This window comes from Mesoplodon densirostris, chromosome 17 (assembly GCF_025265405.1).
Source record: "Mesoplodon densirostris isolate mMesDen1 chromosome 17, mMesDen1 primary haplotype, whole genome shotgun sequence".
NCBI classification, from domain to species: domain Eukaryota; kingdom Metazoa; phylum Chordata; class Mammalia; order Artiodactyla; family Ziphiidae; genus Mesoplodon; species Mesoplodon densirostris.
In genome coordinates, this window is record NC_082677.1 from 64,105,962 (window position 1) to 64,118,023 (window position 12,062).

Sequence of the window (12,062 nt, forward strand, 5' to 3'; positions counted from 1 at the left end):
CAGCTCATCAAGCTGACTACAGTTGTAGCAAATATTATGTATATACCATCTCACCATGTCCACCACCAATATTTACTCCAAGACACCATTATTTCTTACCTGGATTGTTGCAATAGCATTCTAATTGTTCATCCTGTTTCCACTCTTGTTTACCTACTATCAAACCTTCACATGGCACCCAGAGTCATCTTTTTCAAGATTATTTATCTCACAAGATTCCTCAATGACTTTCCATTATACTCAGAAAAAATTTCAATTCCTTATCATGGCCTATAAGTGCTTGAAATATCTGGGATTATGTTTGTGAACTCATTTCCTACTAGTCTCCCCATCACTCTACTTTGGTCATGATGACCTTCTGCCTATACCTCAAACCTGGCAAGACTGTCTCTGTGTCAGGCCTTTAGACCTGCTGTGTTCTGAACCTGGTATATTCTTCTCTGTAAGAAAGTCTGTAGACTTTCCATGGCTTGACTTCTCATTTCATTCAGAGCTCTGCTCAAACATCAGCTCTTTAGAGATGACTTCCCTTGACCACTCCAGCTAAAAGAGCATCCCTCAAACTGTTTACTTTCTTATATTTCTTTATATCTTTCCAATACCACTTACCTGGTCTTTCCCATTACAATGTAAGTCCATAAGAACTGGGACTCTATCTGCCTTGTTCATAAGTATTATCTCCATTGTCTGGTAGACGATCAATATTTTTTGAATGGATTAATGAATCTTTCTTCCAGAGGATCAGCTTCTGTCTTTAGAATTTTCCCTGTACTGGACCCCTTGAGTGAAATAACTGAGGAATATTCACATAATCCTTTAACTCCTAATTCTTCACATAAGTACAAATCCTAACTAGAATGCCTTTAACTTTAAGGATCATGAAGTAGTAGTTGAAATATATGAAATTTGATTTGTTAAGTGCCTCTATGCAAAGCTGTATCATGTAACATGCATCTTTTCCCACTGTAAAGGAAAGTTTATTATCCCCATTTGATTATACTTAATGATTTTTTAACATGATATCTCCAAGCACACTGACTTATACTTTTGAAATATGCAAGATACTTATTATTATTTCAAACAAATAGCTACTGACCTCAGTAAGGAATGTTTTAATTTTATCTCCAGAGTAAATAGCTGTAGCAGTTTCTTCCTCTGCCAGTTTCCTGAGAAAGTTTCTCAAAAAGCTGTTTTTCAGTGTAAGAAAAGCTGCCAGGATTCCTCTGGAAATAGCTGTGTTATCTTCATCTATTTTTGATGTAGGATTATAAATAACTCCCAACCGACCATGAACACTTATTTCCTGCAAAACACATTTATAGGTGAAAAATATCAGTACCTTACCTATCCTTTTACAACTGAACTTTCTTCTTTCCAATTAAGTTTGCTCGCTTTACCATACAACATCTTTCACTGTCTTCCTGTTGAATGTATTGAATGCGGTATACCACTGAAATAGTCTAAAAACAATCATTTTATTAACTAACTCTCTCCTCTTTGCATCATGATTCTTTTGGCCTCTTTTTGTATGTGTGTGTGTAAACTAACACACATAAAAATGCACAAAATAAAACTGTAGAGCTCAGTGAATTAACCCACAAAATATCGTCCAGGTCAAGAAATAGAGCACTGCCAGCAACCCAGACATCTTTCATATCCCCTGCCACTTACTTCACCTTCCCACTTTCCTAAAGACAACCACTATCTTGTCATTCATAGGAATAACATTCTTGCTTTTCTTTATATTTTTACCACCTATGTTTTCATCGTTAAACATTTAATCTATTTTGAACGTCATATGAATGTAATCGTACACTATATATTCTTTTGTGCTCTTTTTCCATTCCACGTGATTGTGAGATTCACCAACACTGTTTTGAGTAGCTATAGTTACTTTTTTTTGGTACCACACAGAATTCCATATGAATGTACTCTCCCTTATCTATTCTACTGACGCTAGACCTTTGAATTTTTTTCACTTTGGCACTCTACAAACACAATATACATATCTTCAACTTTACAAGATGTTAAAGAGTTTTTCAGGATAGTTGGACTAATTTTTACTCCCACCAGCAACGTATGAAAGTCCCACTACCCCAGAGCCTCATAAACATTTTGTATTGTCAGATTTTTTAATTTAAATCATTCTGGTGGATGTGTAAAGATATCTCATTAGGTTTAATTTGCTTTTTCTCATCACTAATGATATTAAACGTTCTTTAACATGTTCATTGGCCTCTTTTCTGATTTGTCTGTTGAATCTTTTGCCAGTATTTCATTGGAGATAATTACATTTTATGTACTGAGTTATAAGGGCTTCATTTCTAAGACTTGAGTGCTTTTTTTGGTTATCCGTATGCAGATAACTTCTGCTAGTCTGTGGCTTGCCCTTTTGTTCTCTTGCTGGTGTGTTCTGACAAAAAATAGTCCCTAATTTCAATGTAGTTGAATTTACTGGTATTTTTCTTCATTGCTACTGGGTTTTGTGTTCTGTTTTACAAATCTTTCCCTTCTCTCAAGTCCTAAAGATAACCTTTGTTACCTTTGAGAACCTTTATTATTTTGCTTTCTATGTTTAGATCTCTATCCATTTGGAATTGATTTCTGAGTGTGATGTGAAAAGGAGAAAGTTTAAGAGACCACCCTTACTGCTTTTTAAGGTCAACTCTATCATAAAGCACGTGTAGTATATACATGGGTCTGTTTCTGCATTCTCTATTCTTCTTTCACTGCTCTATTTTTCTATCCAAATTGTTTTCAGTAATATAGCTTTATGAAAGATCTTGATACCCAGTGGAGCAATTATCCTACCTTCCTCTTCTTGAAGAGTAACTTAGTTATTCTTGGTCCTTTGAATCTCTATATAAATTTGAGAATCAGCTTGACAATTTCCATAAAACACGCTCAGATTCATATTGGAATTGCACCAAACCTATACGTCAATTTGGGGAGAACATCTTTAAAATACTGACTCTTTCAATTCATGATTATGGTATATCTCTCCATTCATGTAAGACTTCTGAATTTTCTCTCAATATTTTATTGTGTAAAAGTCTTAAACATATTATGTTTCATTCATTCCTAGCATTTGATATTTTTGATACTATTATAAGGGATATTTTTATTTAAAATGCATTTCTTACTTGTTGCAATGCTTAGACTTAATTCTGGTATACTGACCTGTAAGGCAGCAACCTGGTTAAACTAAAAAATGAATTCTAATAATTTTTTGTGGATTTATATGTATTTTCTGTATAAACAATTTGGAAAAATGACAATTTTAATTTTTCCTTTTTGATTTTTATACTGTTTATTCCTTTATTCACTTGTTTAGCATTTTTGCACCTATGTCCATACGTAAGAGTGGCCTACAGTTTTCCATTCTTATATAATGCCCTTTTATGCATTTGGTTTTGAAGTAATGCTGACCTTATACAATGAGTTGAAATGTATTGCTTATTTTTCTATTCTCTGGAAAAAAATTTGTGTTAGATTGATGCTTGGTACAGTTTATTAGTATGGTCATATAAGTCTGGGGTTTTCTCTTTTGAATATCTTAAATTACAGATTTAATTCCTTTGATAACTAAAAATGCCTTCTTCCTACCTCTGTCATGTCCACAGAATCTTGAGTAACATCCCCTCTTTCTATCAGAGCACTGATTGATTGGGTCTGCTTCTCCATATTTCTTGACCGGTTTTACCATGTGTTTCTATCAATTCTCAAAGAACCAAATTTTGGCTTTGTGGACCTTAACTACTGTATTTCATTACTTTTTGTTCTTTATCTTCCTTTTCTTTTACTTTCTTCGATAGAAGTATAAGTTGCTGTTTTTAAGTTTTAAGATTTGTGCTTAGATGACTGATTGTTCAACCTTTCTTTTTTTTCAGATATAACATAGTTTTAGTTGTATCTGTCAAGTTTTAATGTCATTCAAATCTTACTTCTTTCAAAAAATATTTTCAAATGTGCATTTGTGTATCAACAGGTTACACCAAAGCATTTCTTAATTTCCAAATATACAGAGATATTCTAGTTTTCTTTTGGTGATTGATTTCTAACTTAATTATACTGTGGTCAAAGAATATACAGTTGATCTTTCAACAACACAGGTTTGAACAGCATAGGTCCACTTAAAAACAATTGTTTTTCAGTAATAAATACTACAATATTACATGATCTGTGGTTGGTTGAATCTGCAGATGTGGAACCTTGAATACGGAGGGCTGACTATAAGTTATAAGTGGATTTCTGACTGCTCAGAGGGGCAGTGCCCCTAACCCCTGCATTGTTCAAGGGACAACTGTACTTTGTATAATTGAAGAAGATATAACAATTGTGAATATTTATGCACCCAACATAGGAGCACCTCAATACACAAAGCAAATGCTAACAGTCATAAAAGGGGAAATTGAGAGTAACACAGTAATCATGGGGGATTTTAACACTACACTTACACCAATGGATAGATCATCCAGACTGAAAATTAATAAGGAAACACAAGCCTTAAATGACACATTAGACCAGACAGATTTAATTCATATTTATAAGACATTCCACACGAAGCAGCAGAATACACTTTCTTCTCAAGTGCACAGGGAACATTCTCCAGGATAGATCATATCTTGGGTCACAAATCAAGCCTCAGTAAATTTAAGAAAATTGAAATCGTATCAAGCATCTTTCGGACCACAATGCTATGAGATTAGAAATGAATTACAGGAAAAAAAACACTGTGAAAAACACAAACACATGGAAGCTAAACAATATGCTACTAAATAACCAAGAGACTACTGAAGAAATCAAAGAGAAATAAAAAAATACCTAGAAGCAAATGATAAGAAAACATGACGACCCAAAACCTATGGGATGCAGCAAAAGAAGTTCTAAGAGGGAAGTTTATAGCAAAAAATCCTACCTCAAGGAACAAGAAAAATCTCAAACAACCTAAACTGACACCTAAAGCAACTAGAAAGAACAAACAAAACCCAAAGTTAGTAGAAGGAAAGAAATCATAAAGATCAGAGCAGATATAAATGAAATAGAAACAAAGAAAACAATAGCAAAGATCAATAAAACTAAAAGCTGGTTCTTTGAGAAGATAAACAAAACTGATAAACCTTTAGCCAAACTCATCAAGGAAAAAAGGAAGAGGACTCAAATGAATAAAATTAGAAATGAAAAAGGAGAAGTCACAACTGACACCGCAGAAATACAAAGGATCATGAGACTACTACAAGCAACTATATGCCAATAAAATGGACAATGTAGAAGAAATGGACAAATTCTTAGAAAGGTACAACCTTCTAGGACTGAACCAAGAAGAAATAGTAAATATAAACAGACCAATCACAAGTAATGAAATTGAAACTGTGATTAAAAATCTTCCAACCAACAAAAGTCCAGGACCAGATGGCTTCACAGGTGAATTCTATCAAACATTTAGAGAAGAGCTAACACCTATCCTTCTCAAACTCTTCCAAAAAACTGCAGAGGGAGGAACACTCCCAAACTCATCCTACAAAGCCACCTGATATGAAAACTAGACAAAGATATCACAAAAAAGGAAAATTACAGGCCAATATCACTGATGAACATAGGTGCAAAAATCCTCAACAAAATACTAGCAAACAGAATCCAACAGCACATTAAAAGGGTCATACACCGGGCTTCCCTGATGGTGCAGTGGTTGGGAGTCTGCCTGCCGATGCATGGGACACAGGTTCGTGCCCCGGTCCAGGAGGATCCCAAATTCCATGGAGCAGCTGGGCCCGTGAGCCATGGTCGCTGAGCCTGCGCGTCCAGAGCATGTGCTCCGCAACGGGAGAGGCCATGGCAGTGAGAGACCCGCATACCGAAAAAAAAAAAACAAAAAAGGGTCATACACCATGATCAAGTGGGGTTTATCCCAGGAATGCAAGGATTCTTCAATATACGCAAGTCAATCAATGTGATACACCATATTAACAAACTGAAGGAGAAAAACTATATGATCATCTCAATGGATGCAGAAAAAGCTTTCGACAAAATTCAACACCCATTTATGATAAAAACCCTCCAGAAAGTAGGCATAGAGGGAACTTACCTCAACATAATAAAGGCCACATTTGACAAACCCACAGCCAACATCGTTCTCAATGGTGAAAACTTGAACCGTTTCCACTAAGATCAGGAACCAGACAAAGTTGCCCACTCTCACCACTATTCAACACAGTTTAGGAAGTTTCAGCCACAGCAATCAGAGAAGGAAAAGAAATAAAAGGAATCCAAATCAGAAAAGAAGATGTAAAACTGTCACTGTAGCAGATGACATGATACTATCCATAGAAAATCCTAAAGATACACCAGAAAACTACTAGAGCTAATCAATGAATTTAGTAAAGTCACAGGATACAAAATTAATACACAAGAATCTCTTGCACTCCTATACACTGACAATGAAAGATCAGAAAGAGAAATTAAGGAAACAATCCCATTTACCACTGCAACAAAAAGAATAAAATACCTAGGAATAATCCTACCTAAGGAGGCAAAAGACCTGTATGCAGAAAAGTGTAAGATACTGATGAAAGAAATCAAAGATGACACAAACAGATGGAGAGATATACCATGTTCTTGGACTAGAAGAATCAATATTGTGAAAATGACTATACTACCCAAAGCAATCTACAGATTCAGTGCAATCCCTAACAAATTACCAGTGGCATTTTTCACAGAAATGGAACAAAAAATTTTACAATTTGTATGGAAACACAAAAGACCTCGAATAGCAAAAGCAATATTGAGGGAAAAAAACAGAGCTGGAGGAATTGGGCTCCCTGACTTCAGACTATACTACAGGGCTACAGTAATCAAGACAGTATGGTACTGGCACAAAAACAGAAATATAAATCAATGGAATAGGCCAGAAAGCCCAGAGATAAACCCACACACCTATGGTCGCCTAATCTATGACAAAGGAGGCAAGGATATACAATGGAGCAAAGACAGCCTCTTCAAAAAGTGGTGCTGGGAAAAATGGACATTTACACGTAGGAGAATGAAGTTAGAACACTCCCTAACACCATACACAAAAATAAACTCAAAATGGATTAAAGACCTAAATGTAAGGCCAGACACTATCAAACTCTTAGAGGAAAACATAGGCAGAAAACTCAATGACATAAATCACAGAAAGATCTTTTTTGACCCACCTCCTAGAGTAATGAGAATAAAAACAAAAATAAACAAATGGGGCCTAATGAAACTTAAAGCTTTTGCACAGCAAAGGAAACCATAAACAAGATGAAAAGACAACCCTTAGATGGGAGAAAATATTTGCAAATGAAGCAACTGACAGAGGATTAATCTCCAAAATATACAAACAGCAGCACATGTAGCTCAATATCAAACAAACAAACAACCCAATCAAAAAATGGGTGGAAGACCTAAATAGGCATTTCTCCAAAGAAGACATACAGATGGCCAACAAATACATGAAAAGATGTTCAACATTACTAATTATTAGACAAATGCAAATCAAAACTACAATGAACTATCACCTCACACAGGTCAGAATGGCCATGATCACAAAATCTACAAACAATAAATGCTGGAGAGGGTGTGGAGAAAAGGGAACCCTCTTGCACTGTTGGTGGAAATGTAAATTGATACAGCCACTGTGAAGAACAGTACGGAAGTTCCCTAAAAAACTAAAAATAGAACTACCATATGACCCAGCAATCCCACTACTGGGCATATACCCTGAGAAAACCATAATTCAAAAAGATACATGCACCCCAATATTCACTGCAACACTATTTACAATAGCCAAGACATGGAAACAACCTAAATGTCCATAGACAGAAGAATGGATAAAGAAGATGTGGTACACACATACAATGGAATATTATTCAGTCATAAAAAGGAATAAAACTGGGTCATTTGTAGAGATGTGGATGGACCTAGAGACTGTCATACAGAGTGAAGTAAGAAAGAGAAAAACAAATATCGTATATTAACGCATATATGTGGAATCTGAAAAAATTGGTATAGACAATCTTATTTACAAAGCAGAAATAGAGACAGACGTAGAGAATAAAAATATGGATATCAAGGGGGAAGGGGGAGGTGGGATGAATTGGGAGATTGGGATTGACATATATACACTATTGATACTATATATAAAATAGATAACTAATGAGAACCTACTGTATAGCACAGGGGACTCTACTCAATGCTCTGTGGTGAGCTAAATGGGAAGGAAATCCATAAAAGAGGGGATATATGTATACGTATAGCTGATTCACTTTGCTGTACAGTAGAAACTAACACAACATTGTAAAGCAACTAGACTCCAATAAAAATTTTTTTAAAATAGTTATTACTGATGCAAAAAAGAAAAAGAAAATTTCATGAGATGTGCTTTACAGCCTAGCATCTACAAATGTTTTTAAAATGTTACATTTGTGCTTTGCAAGAACATATACTATGCAATGTGTACTTTTCTATCAATATCCACTAGGTCAGGCTTGATTATTTTATTATTCAAATATTCTATACATCCCTACTTATTTTCTGTGTACTTGGTTTACTTGTTATTGAGAGAGGTATGTAAAAAAATAGTACAAACTGGGGGCTGGTAGTCCAAGATCAGTGTGCCAGCATGGTCAGGTGCTGGTGAGGACCCTCTTCTGCACTACATTCTGCCGATTTCTCCTTGTATCCTCACATGACAGAAAGAGAGTGGGCTACCTCTCTGACCTCTTCTTGTAAGAGCAATAATCCCATTTATGTGGACTCCACCCTTTTGACCTAATTACCTCCTAAAGGCCCCACCTCCAAATACCATCACAATGAGGATTAGATTTGAACACATAAATTTTGGGGGGACACAAACATTCAGTACATACACACTATTAGACCTGTAAATGTATGTCCAACTGCAAGGACTAGCGAAGAATATATAGGTCATGAATCACAGAAGACATGTAGGTTTTTCTTTTCCTGGGCAAGGTTACCTATTCTACATGGAGAAAGAATTTGAATTCCTGTCTTAATCTCCTTAGCACCATGTTCTAACCAAGTCAAGGTACTGAAAATGTTAACATGAAGGGAAATAAAGATTTAATGCACGTTCTTCATATTGCTTTCTCGAAATTACAACAAATTAGAATTTTTGTAGTAAGAGTGTCTAAATACTCACCAGGTGATTTAATGCATTAAAAAGGAGTTTTCTCCCAGATGGTTTGTCAAAATCAGCAATAATCCAGAAAGTAACTGAAGAAATTACATCATCTGAAAGTTTCAAACAGTTTAGTCAAACTAATTCTTCTTAAAATCAAACTAAAGACAGGGACATTTCCAGTTAACAAAATACATAAAAATAATAACAATTTTTAAAATGAATCTTTCTGAAAATAAGCAAATATTGGTAAAAATTACATACACACAGTGTGAAATACACATAAAAATGTTAAAAGAGTAATAAGCTTTATATAAACTCAGATACCAAAAAGAAAGAATAGTCCCCAGGAAACACATCTGTGAGATACTTTTGCCAGTAGGGAAAACTGTATCATGCTTATCAAAGTTCTACTGTTGCCAAGCAAAAGTGCCTTCCAGCTATACTTGTAAAAAAATAATGATATTTGTACCTCACATATATGTAAAACTGGATACAATAAATTATTAGCAGATATTGAAAACAGCAATATTTATTAGTTTATGATTCATGTATTTCAAAAATTCTGGCTATTATTAACTTGGCCTAATTCACATCATCTTATGCCAACATCAATGCAATTCTTGTTTCAGAAACATCTGAAAATTTGGAAGCCACAAGAAGAAATAATTTTTAATTCTGCAGTCACAGTTAAATGGGTTTAATTTCATCCAGCCTCAGCATATAACACCTGAAATAATACTTGTCTGGCCATCATTAAAACCTATAGAAAAATCAGTCCCTTAGATCTTATGACCCACTTAAAACAACTGTAAAATGTGTGCTACACCAAAAACCTACACCTGAATCGATGTGAAGCTACAGTTATTACCATACCCAGTAATATATAACTATGCAAAACCTGGCTTTGGTTAATGAAAAATATATAACAAAAAGAAGGATAACATCGATTCTACTTGCAATCCTTCAGAAGCAGCTTGAGAGTAAGGCAGTGGCACATTCTTTTCAAAGAAGAAAGGTAAAGAATTCTCATGCCTTTTTAATGTCATCACTTTTACCATTATGACTAGTAAACTGAGAACTATTTCAAAAGTGCTAAGTAAATTTCTCCCAACTCTTTTATTTCTTTACATATTTACATAAATGCAAATAAAGAAATCAGGTGCTTCTCAGTTAATAAAGTCTTCTTTTAAATTGCAAGAGATTTAACCAAAGGGCATTAATTATGGCCTAACTTATTCTGATGCCCAGAAGCAATTTTTGAAATATAACCTAGAACCTGATAAATATGTTTCCCCTATTTTTTATTCCCTGTTTCTCTGCCTCCTTTTCCCTTCACTTGACACATTCAGGACCTTAGCCTGCCATAATATGGAACTGAATTATATTTTATTATTTGTTGGTTATCTTGTAGACAGACCACTTTATGAACATAAAATCATAGATCTGTTCCAAAGTAATTCAAGGGCCATATGGTCCTAATTTGGATTCACTCCACAGCATTCTCAAAAACTAGCTGTCTGCTTAAATCTCTCTCATATATAAAAATTTACCCCTTATTACATAGTAATTCCATCTTTAGATCACTCATTGTTAGAAAGTTATTGTTTTATATACTGAAATAACAATCAGCTTTCTTTTATGTTTCATGCATTGGCTCTTTTTGTTCTCTCTAGAGCAAAGCAGGTCAAACAAAACAAAGTGAAACCAAAACCAATCAAACTCCAATTATCTTCATCTATCTGAATAGTTCATGGTCTCTAACAGAACTGTGGTCACACTGAAGACTTTCCTATCTAGGCTAAGTCCTTATTTCCAAAGATGTTCCTGTCTTGGCTCCCTCTCCTTTGCTTATGACCCTTAACTTAAGCAAAACATCCAGATGTTGTTTAATCAGAATATAGAACTATTCTCCTCTCATCTGGGGATTACACTTTTATTCATGCCCGATAAGATTATCAGTTTATTTAATCTTGAAAGGGTTTTTACTACCTTCCTAAAAAGGAGAAAAATGGAATAGCTTGCTTTAAAAAAAAAAAAAGGCAAAAAACCCTCAAGATTAACCCCTCTGCATATACGATTAGCTAAAATAGGAGGCATCACATTTTCTCATCACAGTCCTTACATCCTAATAATTTTCAAATCCTCAAATTGAAAACCAGGTCTCCAGTCAGATATCAACATCTAGAAACGTATTATGCAAGCATTTAATAAAATTACAAGTTTTTGCTATTTAGGAATAAATTCAGAAAAATAAAATATGCTTATTACCTTCCTGGGTTACATAATACATGTTCTCTGCAATTACAGCACTCTTATCTTGTGAATCCAAGAAGGAGAAAGTAGAGAAATCTTCAACATCAGCAGTTACTAAAAATTTTAATATTAAATAATGAATTAATAAAACATTCACAACTCAATAAACATTTATAGGAAAGTATATGGAAGAATTATATTACCTGATGTAGATATTAAATTAAGATACTGCCATTGATTGTACAAAATCAAAGGATTTATACGGGGCACAACATTATTTCTATCCATAAGGAAGTCAATTGCATTTGTTCGATCATTTAATGTACCCTAAAATAATAAAATATTATTTAGGTAATATATGTGATTTATATGCAGATGTTTTAAAATTATGCAGAGAATACATTTAAAGACTACTGAATCTAAAATAAGTCAATAAGTAATATGCAATTTAGGATTCTTATAATAAGTTTTCCTATAAAACTGTGGTTTCTTTCCAATTAAGCAATTTTTAGATGCAATTATGCACAGATAAATTTAATTACTACTTTAAAAATCATTACTAAACGATCAGAATGGAAATTTTTACACAATTAACTTTTGCTATTAAAAGATATTTTTAATATAAAAATCCTCTATAAATATC

The 12,062-nt window shown here is 34.1% G+C and overlaps 1 protein-coding gene across 1 annotated transcript in view; it reads right to left on the minus strand.

The window, feature by feature from the left end:
- UGGT2 (UDP-glucose glycoprotein glucosyltransferase 2) overlaps positions 1-12,062 on the minus strand; it is a 186,408-nt gene that overhangs the window by 75,031 nt on the left and 99,315 nt on the right. Inside the window, exons 18-21 of the mRNA XM_060079905.1 lie at positions 11,623-11,746; positions 11,435-11,533; positions 9,185-9,276; positions 1,097-1,303 (exon numbers count right to left, since the gene is read on the minus strand). Coding sequence (XP_059935888.1) covers positions 1,097-1,303; positions 9,185-9,276; positions 11,435-11,533; positions 11,623-11,746 — 522 coding nt within the window. The remainder of the gene's footprint in view (positions 1-1,096; positions 1,304-9,184; positions 9,277-11,434; positions 11,534-11,622; positions 11,747-12,062) is intronic.